This window comes from Perca flavescens, chromosome 14 (genome assembly GCF_004354835.1).
Source record: "Perca flavescens isolate YP-PL-M2 chromosome 14, PFLA_1.0, whole genome shotgun sequence".
Classification (NCBI taxonomy): Eukaryota; Metazoa; Chordata; class Actinopteri; order Perciformes; family Percidae; genus Perca; species Perca flavescens.
In genome coordinates, this window is record NC_041344.1 from 6135161 (window position 1) to 6150468 (window position 15308).

The 15308-nt window shown below is 42.2% G+C and overlaps 1 protein-coding gene across 3 annotated transcripts in view; it reads right to left on the reverse strand.

Annotated features, from left to right (window-relative positions):
• LOC114568631 (chloride channel protein 1) overlaps positions 1 to 15308 on the reverse strand; it is a 49825-nt gene that overhangs the window by 21427 nt on the left and 13090 nt on the right. Inside the window, exons 4-13 of one of the 3 annotated variants that reach the window (XM_028598234.1) lie at positions 15180 to 15308; positions 13641 to 13774; positions 13407 to 13484; positions 13188 to 13266; positions 12824 to 12949; positions 12055 to 12139; positions 11610 to 11711; positions 11196 to 11280; positions 7458 to 7613; positions 818 to 887 (exon numbers count right to left, since the gene is read on the reverse strand). In XM_028598234.1, the coding sequence (XP_028454035.1) occupies positions 818 to 887; positions 7458 to 7613; positions 11196 to 11280; positions 11610 to 11711; positions 12055 to 12139; positions 12824 to 12949; positions 13188 to 13266; positions 13407 to 13484; positions 13641 to 13774; positions 15180 to 15308 (1044 nt within the window). The remainder of the gene's footprint in view (positions 1 to 817; positions 888 to 7457; positions 7614 to 11195; positions 11281 to 11609; positions 11712 to 12054; positions 12140 to 12823; positions 12950 to 13187; positions 13267 to 13406; positions 13485 to 13640; positions 13775 to 15179) is intronic. The other 2 variants (XM_028598235.1, XM_028598236.1) reach the window with 2 other exon arrangements.

Sequence of the window (15308 nt, forward strand, 5' to 3'; positions counted from 1 at the left end):
ACACACACACACACACACACACACACACACACACACACACACACACACACACACACCACCAACAACAACATCATCATGAGCCATGGTATCTAGAGCTGGGTTCATTCATTTTAAGTGGTTTGTGGCTGGTGATTATGCATGTTTTAAAGTCAAGCACTGGTAAAGGCCATGCTCCAAAACCTTTCACACTACAAAAATAACAGATGAACTGCAAACTACTGCAATTAAACACTGATTGCTACAATTCAGAGCTGAATAATACGAAACTGATACCTCATATTAAAGTTAATGAACCTTTGGAACCTAAAATCAGTCTGCTTAAATATAACTAATAGGTCCTTTTCACAGCAGCCAATTGTTAGATGTCATTTCAGGGCAAACGCGTGTATTTAATTATGGCCCTGTTCCATTTAGGTGGGCCAAGGCCCTGGTAGGGGCTAGCATGCAGGCGCTAGCTTACTGGAATGTCTGTGAGACACTATATAGAACGCAACGATAATTTGTTTGATCAGTTCCACCTGTGTTTGCCCTGCAATGACATGTCAATATGGCTGCTGTGAAAAGGAGCTCAATTAATTGCATACAGCATATTTCAAGATTTCAGTCGCTAATCATAGAACTTCTGTATTACTGCAATGATTGAAAACAATTAAATACTACTGATGAAGTTCAAAACCTGACCAATAAAAGCTTATTTTTTTTAAATATTAACACTAATCATTCACAACACTAATCGCATGCCCAAAATAACCATCATCTCAGCCATCCTTATGTAACCCCATCTACAGTATATAAGACTACAGGTGTTGTTGCTCACCTAGTATGAAGACAGGCATGAAAGCCCCAGATGGAATGGGCATGGTGGTGGCCACAGCAGACATCCAGAACTGCAAGACAAGAAATGTGCAACACTGTTCAGACAAGAGAACTCGTTGGTGGAAACCAATAAAAACAAAGTGTGCCATAGGCTGATGGTGATGCAGCTTCTCATCAATGTTAGATGTGAACAGCATTAAAACAAAGGCCAGCAAACCATGTTTTAGCACTTGACACTATGTGCCCCATGGCGCAGGTGCGTTTAGGGCGTGTCCAAATCCACTTTTGCTAGTTTGACGGCAGGAAAAGGGTCTGTGCGCCGGGCGCATGGTTCAAAAGGGTTGTAGTTAGTATCTTCATTAATTCATAGATGTGTTTTGGGCGTAACATTCAATAAACCAATCAGTGTCATCTCCCATTCTCTTTAAAAGCCAGGCGCATTGCTATTAAGATGGTGGATTTGCACCATAATATTTGTATTTGTAATCTTCTGCATGTTTATGTGCTGCTGCACTTCCCTGTGTGTGTGTGTAACAAGCATAGTGTGCGCGCTGTGCATAAGCCTAGACACATTTCACTATTTTGCTGTTAAAATAACAATGAAATGCTGAGCTATTGACTTTAGACCAGGTTTTTGTTGGTCAATGGCGCGATCACATCCCACTGCCTCAATATAGCAATACACCAAGAATTCACCTGAACACACCTCCCTGTAAGACCAGCACGCCCATGGGCGCAAGTGCATTTGCTTTTTAAACGACGCGGGCGCTGGACGGGAAATTGACAACTGCGTCGGGTCTTAAACTAGCAAAGACATTTGCGTTTGGCTTTGCACACGCGCTGCGTCACAGCTTGATGAGTTACAACAAAAGTGAAGAATGAGGAAGATTTGTGTATGCATGTGGTGGGGAAGGGGAACCAATCACACCCTTGGTGTGTCCTTGAGCAAGGCACTTAATCAACAGCTGCTCCAGTGAAGCTGCAACGCATGGTGCTGCAGCTGTACTGGGCGGCTTCCAGATGTATGTGTGGCTGTGGGACTGAGTGGGTGAAAAACATATCAAATATGCAAACTCCTCTGCAGGTTAAAGCTAAACTCAACCTCAAAGGTCACTTGCTCCGTTTGTCTTGAAACAATTTCTGTATTCATCAGAATGTAACTCCCCCAATAATACACTTTCTTCTTGGCTGCAGAGAGCTCATCAGCGATAATGATTACCTTTACTCAAGCTCTGGGATTTTTGGTGTGTGTGTGTGTGTGTGTGTGTGTGTGTGTGTGTGTGTCACACCACCAGCATCCCTTCCCAGGCACCACATACTGGGCTCTCAAACACTGCATTATCATTTTAACAGTCCAGATTACCATTCTACACATCGTTTGTCATCGTCGTTTGAGAACTTAATTACTGTGGTACAAGATAAAAACTCATTAGCACGTCTCGCACTGGGTGGCTGCTATCCTGATGGCAGGGAGGACTGCGCTCAGTCTTCTTCTCTCTTTTAATCCTGACAGTCAAACACAATCACGCAGAAACACACAGCACACAAAAACAGGCACACACAGGCGTCCGGCACACACTTTCATCAGTGGACCAAATCCAGAGAGAGATGGGAGCAGAAACACTGAGACACCGAGTTGGCTCCACTGTTTGATAGAGAACAACGTGGAGTGAAAATAAATGTGGGTGCCTGTTTATGTGCAATAAAGACAGACAGAGACGGAAGTAACAGAGAGACACAGATGGAAGTAAAAAACCAGACAGTTATAGTCTGACTGAAAATATGGACTGAAGACTGAAGGTAAGAGCTCTAACTCATCGTTGTTGGTCATAAAAAAAAAAATTCTGTGACAGATAAAACTATCTAATAAATAAGCTGCTTGTGGGTTTTGTTTAAAAGCTGTACAAACATAAAAAGCTGTAAAAATAACACTATATACAGTATATCTATATAGAAAATATACTGTATATGGGTCTTGAAAATCTCGTCTTGCGTTGTGCTGACAAAATAATCCAATAAACTACTACGTCAAATGTTAAATATGAACGTTCACGCTCATCTTCCTATGTTTCTTTTAGATTTTCACCCTAGGATTGTTTGTCCTAACCCTGAGTTTGAGCCCCCCTAAAGACCCACTGGAATCGAACAAATTGCACAATATCGTCTCCAGTAATCCTCGCTTGTCGCCGGGTCAATGCTTTATAAGCAAACGTGGAACTAAATAAGCAGCCTACAGCCTTCTCCAACTCTTCACATGAGCTTGTGCCAAGCAGTATTTCATTCTTGTTTTGTCGGTTACCTTGGAGGCAAGGGACAACAACGGTTCAATCCTAGACCAACTTCTCCTTCTCCATCTCTCCTTCCTTCTCCTCCACAGATATCTATCCACAGCGGGTAAAGACTAAATTTCCACCTCACCGTTTTTCCTCAATCGTTTTTTCACGCTTCAAGGCAAATGTTGCTCTCATTTACATAAGGCTAAAATGTTCAACTCGTTTCAATTGTGGTACAGTGAAGATGTTTGCCACAGATGCTGAGAAACAAAGTCGAGGGTTCATTTGCTATTTGCAGGTAAAATGGAAAGCGATTGTGCAGGCAGGTGGAGCCACTCAAAACAACTTAAATGAGCAGCATGTCAAAATGAGCACCCCTCTGACATTATCCTACCTAAAATTAAAATATCACTTATCTTATTCTCTGCTGATAAACCAATAAGGCATTTTATCCCTGCCATTTTCTGCAAGATTGTCACTTATGATGTCACCATGAAAAGAGCACACAAGTTGTCTTCCTGTTGGAGTTCAGATTACAGTACCTTCTGACTGTTTGACTAGAGCTGGTCTCAGATACAACTTGTTGGGATGGATTGTTAGGGTTTCTTAGCCTGCACCCCCACTCGGAAAAAAGGGTTAATTTTACCAATTTGTTAGCCAAACTGGTCCTAAATTTAAATCAAAGGAATATATATAAAAATATATATATAAAGAAATATAATTTAAAAAAAAAAATTCTATGTTTGCTTCACTACAATGCACCTACATGTAACTAGCACATCATTTAACAGTTTGTTTTGCAGGTAGATGGAAATACAGACAAACAAAGAGAAAGTCTGATCATGTGTTGGACAAAGGGAGATAGGGAAACAGAGAGTGTGTGTTGGAGTAGGTTTCAGAGAAAGACAGCAGCAGAAGGCAACAAGAAAGCAAAAAACACACAGTATGCGTGTGTTGTGAAAGGAGTTTTACGAGCCAGCTGCTCTCAGTTTTGGTTAAATTAAGTTTTCACTGCAGGGAGCCTTTCTGCTCAACTGAGAAACACCACGACAAAACCAATGCAGTGCATGACGCTGAGTGGCGGGCTTTAATATCCTGTTTGAGTCTTTTACCAACTCCTACATTAGGCCAATGAGGTGGGAGCGGGGGAATACTTGAGTACTTTAAGTTATTTTGGAAATCTAACAACGAGAAGTGAATCTAGGACAAATTTTGTGGAGTACCATTTAAATATTTCTATTCATCGGGTCAAAATTAGGGTTAATTGACGGAAGTTTCTGGTCCTGGGAAGATGTAAGCTTTTAGGGCCCTATCTTGCAACCAGCGCAGCGCTAGTTTAAGACCGACCCAGTTGTCATTTTCCTGTCCAGCTCCCGCGTCGTTTAAAAAGAAAATGCACCTGCCCATCTGTGCGCCAATGGGCGTGCTGCTCTTACAGGGAGGTGTGTTCAGGTGAATTCTTGGTGTATTGTTATCTTGAGGCAGCAGGAAGTGATCGCGCCATTGACCAACAAAAACCTGGTCTAAAGTCAATAGCACAGCATTTCATTGTTATTTTAACAGCAAATTAGTGAAATGTGTCTAGGCTTATGCATAGCGCGCGCACACTATGCTTGTTACACACACAGGTAATCGCAGCAGCACATAAACATGCAAAAGATTGCAAATAAAAATATTAAGCAGCAAATCCGCCATCATAACAGCAATGCGCCAAGGTACAAACGCGCCGTCTTTTAAAGGGAATGGGAGATGATTGGTTTATTGCATGTTACGCCCAAAACACACCTATGAATTAATTAAGAAACTAAGTACAACCCTTTTGAACCATGCGCCCGGCGCACGGACCCTTTTTTCCGCCGTAAAACTAGTAAAAGTGGATTTGGACACGCCCTAAACGCACCTGCGCCAGGCGCTTCACGCCGCGCGTTTAGATCTTTAAAATAGGGCCCTTAGAGTGGTTGGTCTCCAGTTGGAATCCCAGGAAAGGACAGAACAATCCGGATTTCTTAGTGGTTTAACTTGGCAGAAACTCACAACCTGACAACTCTGACCAATACAACGCAGTTGTTGGTCAGAATTTGAGAAAGACAGCAAATACTGGTGTGAACCAAACTTTGTGTAATGTGGCTTTCTTGTAGATTGAAAAGTTTGGTTTTGTATTTACTAAGAAAGGTAATCTGTTTCCCCAGTTTCCCACTGCTTCACTTTTCTCTACTTGAGCTCTTGAGAAGCTGCAGATTTTCATCTAACAGGAGGAAGCAACAGCTTGGTGCTGTGTTCTGCAGCAGCAAACAGACTGTGTTTCTGTCTTGATTACAATTCAAATCAAACTGATAGCTTCAGTTTGATGGTTACACTGTTATTTCTCAGTGGGGCAGTATTATATAAACTGGATGACAACCCAACTGCTTTACTGTCAGACAGGCCTGCACGATTAATCGTTATAAAATCGCGATCTCGATTCACCCCTGTTCGCAATTTAATTTTAATTTTTTTGGGGGCATTTTCGGCCTTTATTTTGATAGGACAGCTGAAGACATGAAAGGCAAGCAGTTAAAGAGTGTGCTAAGAAATTATTCTGTTTTTGATACTGTTCTTAAACTGACAACTGACAAACTCCATTTCTCTAGAGACTGAAGCTGCAGCTGCAGCATGTTGACTGACTTTTTAATTATGTAAAGACCTGTTCAAGGAGTTCAGATAGAGCCTGTGTCAGGGCCATATTTAGTTAATTGTGTTATATGTCACTATTTTTGGTAGCCTACTGTACTTAAATGGCCAGTATGTATTTTATTTTATTTATTCATTGAAGCCTCTAGGTTTACAAGCTTGTGATGATGCGCAATGTGCTATAGGTGCCAACAAAAATCTATGTTTGGTACCGCCAATTTGTTTTGTTTTGTCATGGTTCATGTGTGCAATAAACATTACACAAAAATCGTGGCAGAGAATCGTGACATCAATTCTAAGCTAAAAAAAATTGTGCTTAATATTTTTCCCTGAATCGTGCAGGCCTACTGTCAGAAACAATCTACAGTATCAAGTACAGAAGTATGTCAATACAACTTAAGTATGTATGAATTACCCACTGGTTTTCGAACAACCTCAAACTTTCTTGTCCGGTTAAACTGCATGTTGAACTGTCTGCAGCGGTATATTTGACATGGTTGGATGGTTAGATCTACTGAAATGAGCTGTGTAAAGACACAACATGGAGATCTTCACAGGTCGACTCAGTTCTTAATATTCAAGACCAAATCATATTTAAATTACTTGGGTCCGGTAGGGTCCGCTTTACCCCTTCAAGTCCTGCATCTGTTTGTCAATGTGTTTCATTCCCTGAGGGGACCCAAGCACACTCATGTGTCATAATCATCACAGAGGCAAAAGATTTTTTGAGGCAGACAAGCACCATGAAAAATTATATGCATTGCTACTTATCTTTCCATTGATAGTGAATCATGCTGCTGCCAGTGTTGGTGCTCTGGTTGGTGGGTTGAATGAAATTTTGGATCGGTTGTAACTGTTGCTATTGATATTCCGATCGGGTCTGACTGCCATCAAGTTCCTTTCGGATGAGGTCCTCTACTCTGACATTGTCTGGATGTTAAACCACCCATTTATTTTTATGGGTGGGAGCAGTTACTGCACTTCGGAGTGAACTTTAAAAAATGGCCTTGGACATTACACTGACCGTGCAGTGCCTTCTGAAACTGATGCATCACACTGCTTGTTCTCTTTGAACCTGTTACTTGCCTGATGATGATGCTTTGAAGATTCACATATAAATCTAAGATGATACATGCTCCTCATAAGCATTCATTATGGTTTATGTAGCTGCCGTGTCATAGTGATTTAGTTATTAAGGTTTAATTGGGTTGTTCATACTGTTTTAGTGATCCTTTGTCCACCTGTGTATAGGCTGTAGGATTTTTTTTACAGACAGTTCTATCAACCCTCTGCGTGTTCACAGTCAAACTCTCCAGGGTGTGTGTGTGTGTGTGTGTGTGTGTGTGTGTGTGTGTGTGTGTGTGTGTGTGGATGCTTTCAAGAAAATATAAGAATGATCCATCTGGCAGCTTGCCAGCACTGTTGACCTTGGACAGGAAGAGATAAAGAAGACAAAAACACACCCACACATGTTCCTGTTACCGACACACAACAAGAGTGACCTGCAACAAATGTCCCTAATGAAGAGGAGGATGACGAAAATGCTGACGTCACACACAAACACACACACACACACACACACACACACACACACACACACACACACACACACACACACACACACACACACACACACACACACACACACACACACACACACAAACAATGACACACACACTTTTTCTGGCAGCCACAGACCTTCATAATTAAGAAGAGCAGCAGGACAAGGAAGACACTGACATCAGGGTGCAGCCAGGCGGCAGAGAGGCCCAGACCAGCCGGAGGAGGTGATCCTGAAATCTTTGTCCACGTAAAGTTGTCAAACAGGGAGTTGATACACTCCCTTGGCATCAGCTGGAGAGGGGCAGAGAGGAATCAAAAGCAGAGGGAAGAAGAGATAAGGGCAGGGAGTACAGAGGGAAGATTAGGATGTGAGTCAGGTGGACAAGAGGTGGAGGAAGAAACGTGGGTGGAGGAGAGAGAGAGAGAGAGAGAAATTGAAGAGAGATGGACAGAGAGGGCAAAAAGGAGGGGGAGGAGAAAACAGGAATGGTCAGAGACGTTGCAAAGAAGGAGAAAGAAAGAAAAAGGAAAAGAAGGAGGTAGAGTGGGAGAAAGGGTGCAGGTAAAAAGGGAATTCGAACAGAAATAGATAAAGATGGGAATGTGTAAAGAAAACTGGAGAAAAAAAGGGTGAGAATGGAAAGAGAAAGGATAGAGAGAGAAAGGGAAGAAACAAGGTAGTAAAAAGGATGACAGACAGTGAAAAGCAATAGAGGGACACAGGGAGAAAGAGAGATTTGGAAGAGAAGAAGAGAGAAAAGGGAAGGACAGTGTAAAGCAAAGTGGGGAGAAGAAACCATAGGAGAGCAAGAGAAGAAGGAAACATGGATGGAGGGGGGGGTGAAGTTTATCAAGGGAAAGGAAAAGAGACCAGGGGGGAAATGGATGATTAAGGAGAAACAAAAGGGGAAAAAGGAAAGAGAGAAAAAGAAAAGGGAGACAAAAACGTGAAGAGAAGAATAAAGTCAAGTAGGACAAACAGGCAGGAAGTCATCCAGAAAGCTGGAAGCAGACGGGTACGGGTGGCCGTGTCCAATGACTCATTCTCTTTAGATGACTCATGGATGACTAATTTACTTCAACCATTTTGAACATTTGCATAGATTCCTCTGAATTTTCTCACAGGGACAAATTGCAGCACATCGCGCATCTGCACAACGCCGCTGCGGGGGGAAAAACAACACCACCGTCATTCAGATTTTTCTACTTTGGTACTTCCTGCTTAAGCTAGGGTTGAATCGAGGCCCTGAAATTCATCATTTAGTGTGTGAATGGAAATGTTGAGGATCCGCTCTGTGAAAGGCTGCCGTTGGCCTCGATGAAGCTGGATGTAATAATAGGCTTTCCTGTGCCTTTTTGAAGTCGTGGGTTCACGTCCCGTTTAGAACCCTTGTAGCTTTTAATCTCCTCTCTCTGTGCTGCTGCTGCTTCTGTCACTCTGCACTGTGCCATCAGGTTGGATTGGTAGGATTTAATTCCCCAAAAGCTATATAGACACTTTCTAGGGGTGGGGTGGGGGGGGGGGGGGGGGGGGGGATTGTTTAAATGTAGAAATGTAGATATCACTTCATTCCCCTGCTGTGTTAAAACAATGCGTGAGTTTGTTGTAAAAGGTGCAAGACATTTCTACAATGAGGGTGTGAAAGGCATGCACTGGGGGCATGGAAAACAAATAAACATGTTCAGGTGTTGCTGACTGACATAAGAACACAGATGGATATGCATGCATTTATTTAACAGTGTATAACACACACCTGCTTCACACTGTTAATGTCTATTCTAGTGGTCTATTTTAGGCATCTGTGAAACACGTGATTTGATCTTAGCTCTTGGTAGGTGAGCTGTTGATGCTGTAAATGGCTCCGTCTGGCTTTCACCTTAAAACTGCTTGTGTGCGTGCAAAGAAGGCTACAAGATATGGCCGTGACGGTATAGTGTTTTTCTTACCGCGGTGACGAAGCAACATACACCGCGGTATTGCGGTTAACCGCAACCTCCTTACGAGACTAGCGTAAGTTAGAGCGAGAGTGGCAGGGTGCCTTAAGTGAGTGACGTCAGTGCCCGTGTGGAGGAGAGCAAGCGGTAACGGGGAGTAGAGTATGAGTGCCGCCGTGAGGAAAAACGAGAGGAAAAAGAGATGGCAAAGATGATGTAAAGTGAGTTAAAAGTAAACAATAAAACAAGCTTCAGCTTCTCAAGACGCGGTGGCTTTATCTGTTGTCAATACCGCCGGTAAAGTGAATGGCGTTACCCCCGAAAAAACATTGGCTTAACCCTTAGTACAGTGTTTCCATTTCAGCTCAATGTGAGAGTCTTCACTGTGTTTTCTGTCACTTACGGCCACTCTGCTTTCTCTCCTCTCCGACGATCTATTCCAGTCAGTTCAGAAAGCTCTATTGTCAATAAAGTAAAAAGAAAAAAAAGGTTTGCAGACAATGCCGAGGGCAGATGCTTTGCAGCACAGCGGTCTTAGCAGCTGAGCAGACAGAGAGCAGAGAGGGCGACTCGGCAGCCCGCTAACTTGTTGCTCTCTCTAATACAACCAATATACTGTAAGCTCTGTTTAGGCTACAAAACGTGCATGCAGGCTGAAATTCAACCGTGCAGTTTTGTCTGGATTAAACTATAAGCAGAAAGAAACTCCGCTAGCTGCTAGGCTAATGCGCAATGGTAAACACTGCAGCGTTAACGTTAATGTGTCCACCTCAGCTCAATGGACTGTCCATCCTCACGTGCAAAGCTGAAGTGACGAGCAACTTAAGTTGTTTGTTTTTTCTCTCCATAAACTCTTGAATGTAGGATAGAAGACAGTCGATGAGGATTACTACACAATGATTACTTCTTTCATTATATTTCATATCACACAATATCTGTTCTCCTGTAACTTCCACGAGCAAAAAGTAAAAAAAGAAATTAAAAATATGCGGTGATGATGTCATCACCACGGTAGCACGTCACCGCCGGTATTGCGGTGATGCGTCGCACTTTATCTAACATTAGGGTTGGGTACCGTTCATTATTCTTCCGGTACGGTATCGATACCAGTACGTGGAATTCAGTTCCGGTACCCAACGGTACTTTCCCTCTGTAATAACAAAACATTAATTTCACATTTTGTTATTTATTTACAACATTTTACACGCCACACAAAATAAAACACCTCTCTCTCCCCTCTCTCCGCCGTGTCATGCTGCAAATACAGGTGGATTTTGATTGGCTGTCAGTGTTTCTATCGTTCATCAAATCGCTCTGATCGTTCTCCACTGTTGTTGTCGTCATAGTTGCGGTGTGGACTCAGCCATCCACTTGAGTTAGAACGATTTTTAAAACTACACTGTATATTCATAGTTATCGTTCTTGGTGTGGACGGCCCTTTATGAGGTTCTAACACCCTTAACTGAATTCCTCCTAGCACGCTAATACCACTGCCAGATCGAAGTTTGTTGCTGTTTTTCCCACACCGAGAGATCAACTTCAATACGCAAAAATCCTGTGATGTAGGGTCAGTGAAGGGAACACAGCAGGCTTGTATTTATCAAGTCTACTGGTCTGTGATGTGTCCAAAGGAATAAAAGATCTAAGAGATTGTTGGATTTTACTTTCTGGTTATGACACATCACGGCCTGTCGATAGATACTGGACACCGCAACTTTGTTCTGTGGTGTTTTAAAGCAAGTGCACTCTTGCATAAATAATCTGTGAGTAGTGGTGTTTTAAAACATGTAAATTAGTTACAGCTGTTCGCTTTTGTGGGGTAGCATTTGCTGCAGCTTTTTGTTACTCAGCTCTCTGTAGCTGTCAGCCTTGCATGCAGGTACAAACAGATTTACATGCCCTGTATTCTTCCTTGTTTATAAACATATAAGCTCTGACCTCTCCTGCCATGAACTGTCCAAACCCGGGGGGAAAGGTCAAGGTGGCGATGACCAGCGTTACCACAGCTGGAAAGATCAGCCGGCTGGGAGGGAAAACAGGAAAAAAAGGTTTGTTAATGAAACAAACATTAGTAAATATCTCTAACAATCAAAATCCAAACAAAATTCTATTAATTAATCAAAATTCATTAGAATAATAGATGTTCATTTGAAGTGCTCAAGTATTAAGATCCCATGCCATACCACCCTTTAGCCTATACAGTATATATATATATATATATATATATATATATATATATATATATATATATATATATATATATATATATACACACACACACTGTATATATATACACTATATATATATATATATATATATATAAAGCAAATATTAAAAAAATATGAGACTCACTGTTTGGTCAGGAAGCGGGTCATGGCGTTGGGTCGTCTCATAAACAGCACCACCTGTCTGTTGAGATAGACGAAGAACGCCCCCAGGAACCCACAGGAGATCCTGCACAAAGGAATAAACTTAAATTAGCCAGGTCAAGTCATCTATTCATTCGTCACACCTGCATGTTCTATGTCTCTCTCTTTCCCTGAGATAAAGGAAGAACTAATAATTGGACTCTCCATGTTTTTAAATGCCACATTTGCATAAAGTTTGGCTTATTAACATTTTCCATCTTGTCCATAAGGAAGGAAGACACACACAGACACAGACACAGACACAGACACACACACACACACACACACACACACACACACACACACACACACACACACACACACACACACACACACACACACACACACACAGCCATATATGTCTTTGGCTCAGTTTTCTAGTCGCTCACCCAATGATGGCGAATGCCGGCAGCTCCTGAAGGTCAAAAGGGAAATCCATGCGGAAGTTTGTCCTGAACAGAGCAGTGATGGTTACTGAAAGACGAAGAAAAGGCGAAGAGGTGAAATTTACAGTATTTCAAAAATTATATTTATTCAGTCTGTAGATTAAAAATGTTGTACATGTGGCCGGGTTAACTCAGTTGGTAGAGAAAGCGCACATATATAGAGGTTTACTCCTCGATGCGGCGGCCGCGGGTTCGACTCCAACCTGCGGCCCTTTGCTGCATGTCGTTCCCCTTCTCTCTCCCCTTTCATGTCTTCATCTGTCCTGAGGAATTAAAGGCCTAAAATGCCCCAAAAAAATTATCTAAAAGAAAAAATATGTTGTACATCATCTCTGTAATTTGCTAATGATTAACTGACTAACTTCCTTTTGGAAAGTCATAGGAAAGTGTTGGCACAGTGAAATGAGAAAAGATATTTCTTGGTTTGTCTGGAACTCACTTAAATTATTTATAAGACATTTTCATAACCTTGGTCAGGCATTACAATACTCCGCAGCTACATGGTGGAGGACACCACCTAGTGGAAATTGCATGATGTGCCTAAAGTAAATACATTAAATCAGTGTCACTAAAAAGATGTGAGTTGCTTGGTGATGATTATTGAAGTAAAGGCGCCCTCTACTGCCTGTTTGATAAAGAGAAGGTGACACAATCTTGATCATAACATTTGAATGACAAAACATCTTGATAAATACTTTTCTCCAATCCATACCTGCATCTTTGTTGAACACTGATAACACTCTGAATATGAAGGCACTAAACGTAGCAGCAAAGTATCCTCTCCAGTAGTTTCTCACAGCAAAGTATGTGGATGTTACCTCTATACTGAAGAGCACACCTGGTGAAAGAAAATAAGGAAAGAACCAGTAATTAAACAGGCAGCAACCGAAAACAATGCACTAAGCCAAAGCTAAAGACTAGTACATGCTAACAACATGATATTTCCTGAAAAATTGCAAAATTCGTGGATATTTCAAGTTTCCCCGGGCCCCATTTTTTTCCTATTTACATAGATATCAGATGAGTGTGAACTTTGAATGTGTGAGTGGGACACAGAACAGAGAAAGGCTGTGTACCTCCAAGTGGAGTACCAAAGCAGCAGCCCACCCCGACAGCACAGCCTACTGTCAGGATGTCCGTGTAACAGTATGGATTCTACTGATCCGGAGAGGAAGAAGAGGAGGATTGAGATGATAGAAAGACAACATATAGATGAGGAATGTCTCATACAGTATACAGGTTTTTTTTTTTATAATCCCACTTAAAAGTTGCATGTAAATGAAAATGTTTCTTACCTGATAAGCTCCCGAGAAGCAGGACATGAACCTGCTGAGAACTGCAGCACAGATACTGGCGATGTGAACAAACGGGCCCTGAGTGGAGCAGATGAAGTGAAATGATGTTCTATAGCATTACATACAGTAAGACCAAACACCACACAAAAGAAGCTGTTGGTTGTTAGACTGAGTGAAAATTTATAGGGAGAGATTGGTTAATTAATCTGTGTTAAAAAAATCTGGATCACCCACCTCTTTGCCTACAGGCATGCCGCTGCCCAGGGCAGCAGTCAGACCAATGACTTTAGCAACAAAGGCCTTGAGAGTTAAATACTCCTTAAGCACCACGCCTCTCAGGATGGTCTTCAGCTCTGGGATGCCAGAACCTGAGACAGAAGGTGGAACAGAGGTATTTTAGTAGGGGAAGAGGGGACAAAGAGGTTTGAATTAAAGAACAATTCAAACATTCTACGTGAAAAAAAGGTAGGAGATGATGTGAAAAACATTATTTTGTATTCTTGTGAAGCTGAGATAGGTAATCATGCACCCTGGAGGGCTTAGACTCAGCTGGCTTTCATTCCAATCAAAAGTTACAGCATCTTATTTCATTGATTTGCAGGGATGACTATTCCAGTATGTGATGTTGCATACAAAGGTACATTGTCTAATATGCATTAATAACCAGAGGCATTCTATCAGAGACTAAAGGCCCTGACACACCAAGCCGAAAGCCGGGGACTCGGCCCTCGGCAGAGTCTACAGCCTGCGTGAGAGGAAATAACTCTCCATACCAGCAGGCGGCGGTAATCTATTCCAAGGGTAACAAGATAACGTTGCTATGATACCCACAACAAACAGCGTTTGCTCGATCAGCAAAAGAACCAAACAGAGCCTACGGTCCTTCTGCTTCACTCCCCGCCGAGAAGACAGCAGGCGCTGGCAGATGGCTAACCGGACTGTCCCTCTCCCGGTCCGTCATCCGTTCTCTCGGCAAAGAAGTCTCCCTACAGTGGGAGTGGGAGCGGAGCAACCAAACGGCCGGCGGCTGGCTCGTTAGCTAATTTCGCCTGCTAATTTCACCCACCCAACATGTCTTCATCATACACTGGTTACAGAAAATTAGCCAAACTAAATTGTCACTCATCTGGCGATAGCAATGTGCTTTCCTTAGATTTGACAAGAGTGTGAATTAAACATCAAGTTCTTACATTTTACTAATTTAGAGGCTGGCCGGCTGGCTGGTAAACTAGCTTGCTTGCTAGGTAGCTAGTTGTTTAGCGGTGCAGAGAGAGAGAGAGCAAGAGCGAGAGAGAGAGAGAGAGAGGTCTATTACAGTGTTTATATTAAATATCACGGTATATGATATTAGTTTATTAACGTTAGTTTATTTTGTAATGTGTAGGTATGTAGAGACCTTTTAAAATACATGTTTTTTTTGGAATAAACATGCCTACACAAGTAGTTATGTATATCTTGTACGTTTGCCATCTTATGGACATAATGTGCAAAAATAATTATTCCAATCGTTCGAGCCGAGAAGAAACATTCAAACGTTATTTTTGACTAGTTTTGACAGCTCTTATGTGTATTGGATTGATCAGATGAGATGAAAAATGAAAGGAGCCCTGTGTGTGCCTGTCACAGTCACTTGTTTGATTTCCTCACTCTCGTTTTCCTCACTCTCGTTTACCGATTCAACATGTTGAATCGACCGAAAAAAAGGTTGGCTCGGTGCATCAGGGCCTAAAAGGCAAATGAGAACATAGCCACGAGGAGGAAGGGGGTACAGACCGATAGCTTGAGGAGCGACCAGGTGACAGAAGAGGGAGGAGAACAGGATGAAGATCAGGGGATATGAAACCCAGGCCAGGTACTGCAGGGGGATGTTCCCCTTCAGCTCCCCATAAATCCATTTATAGG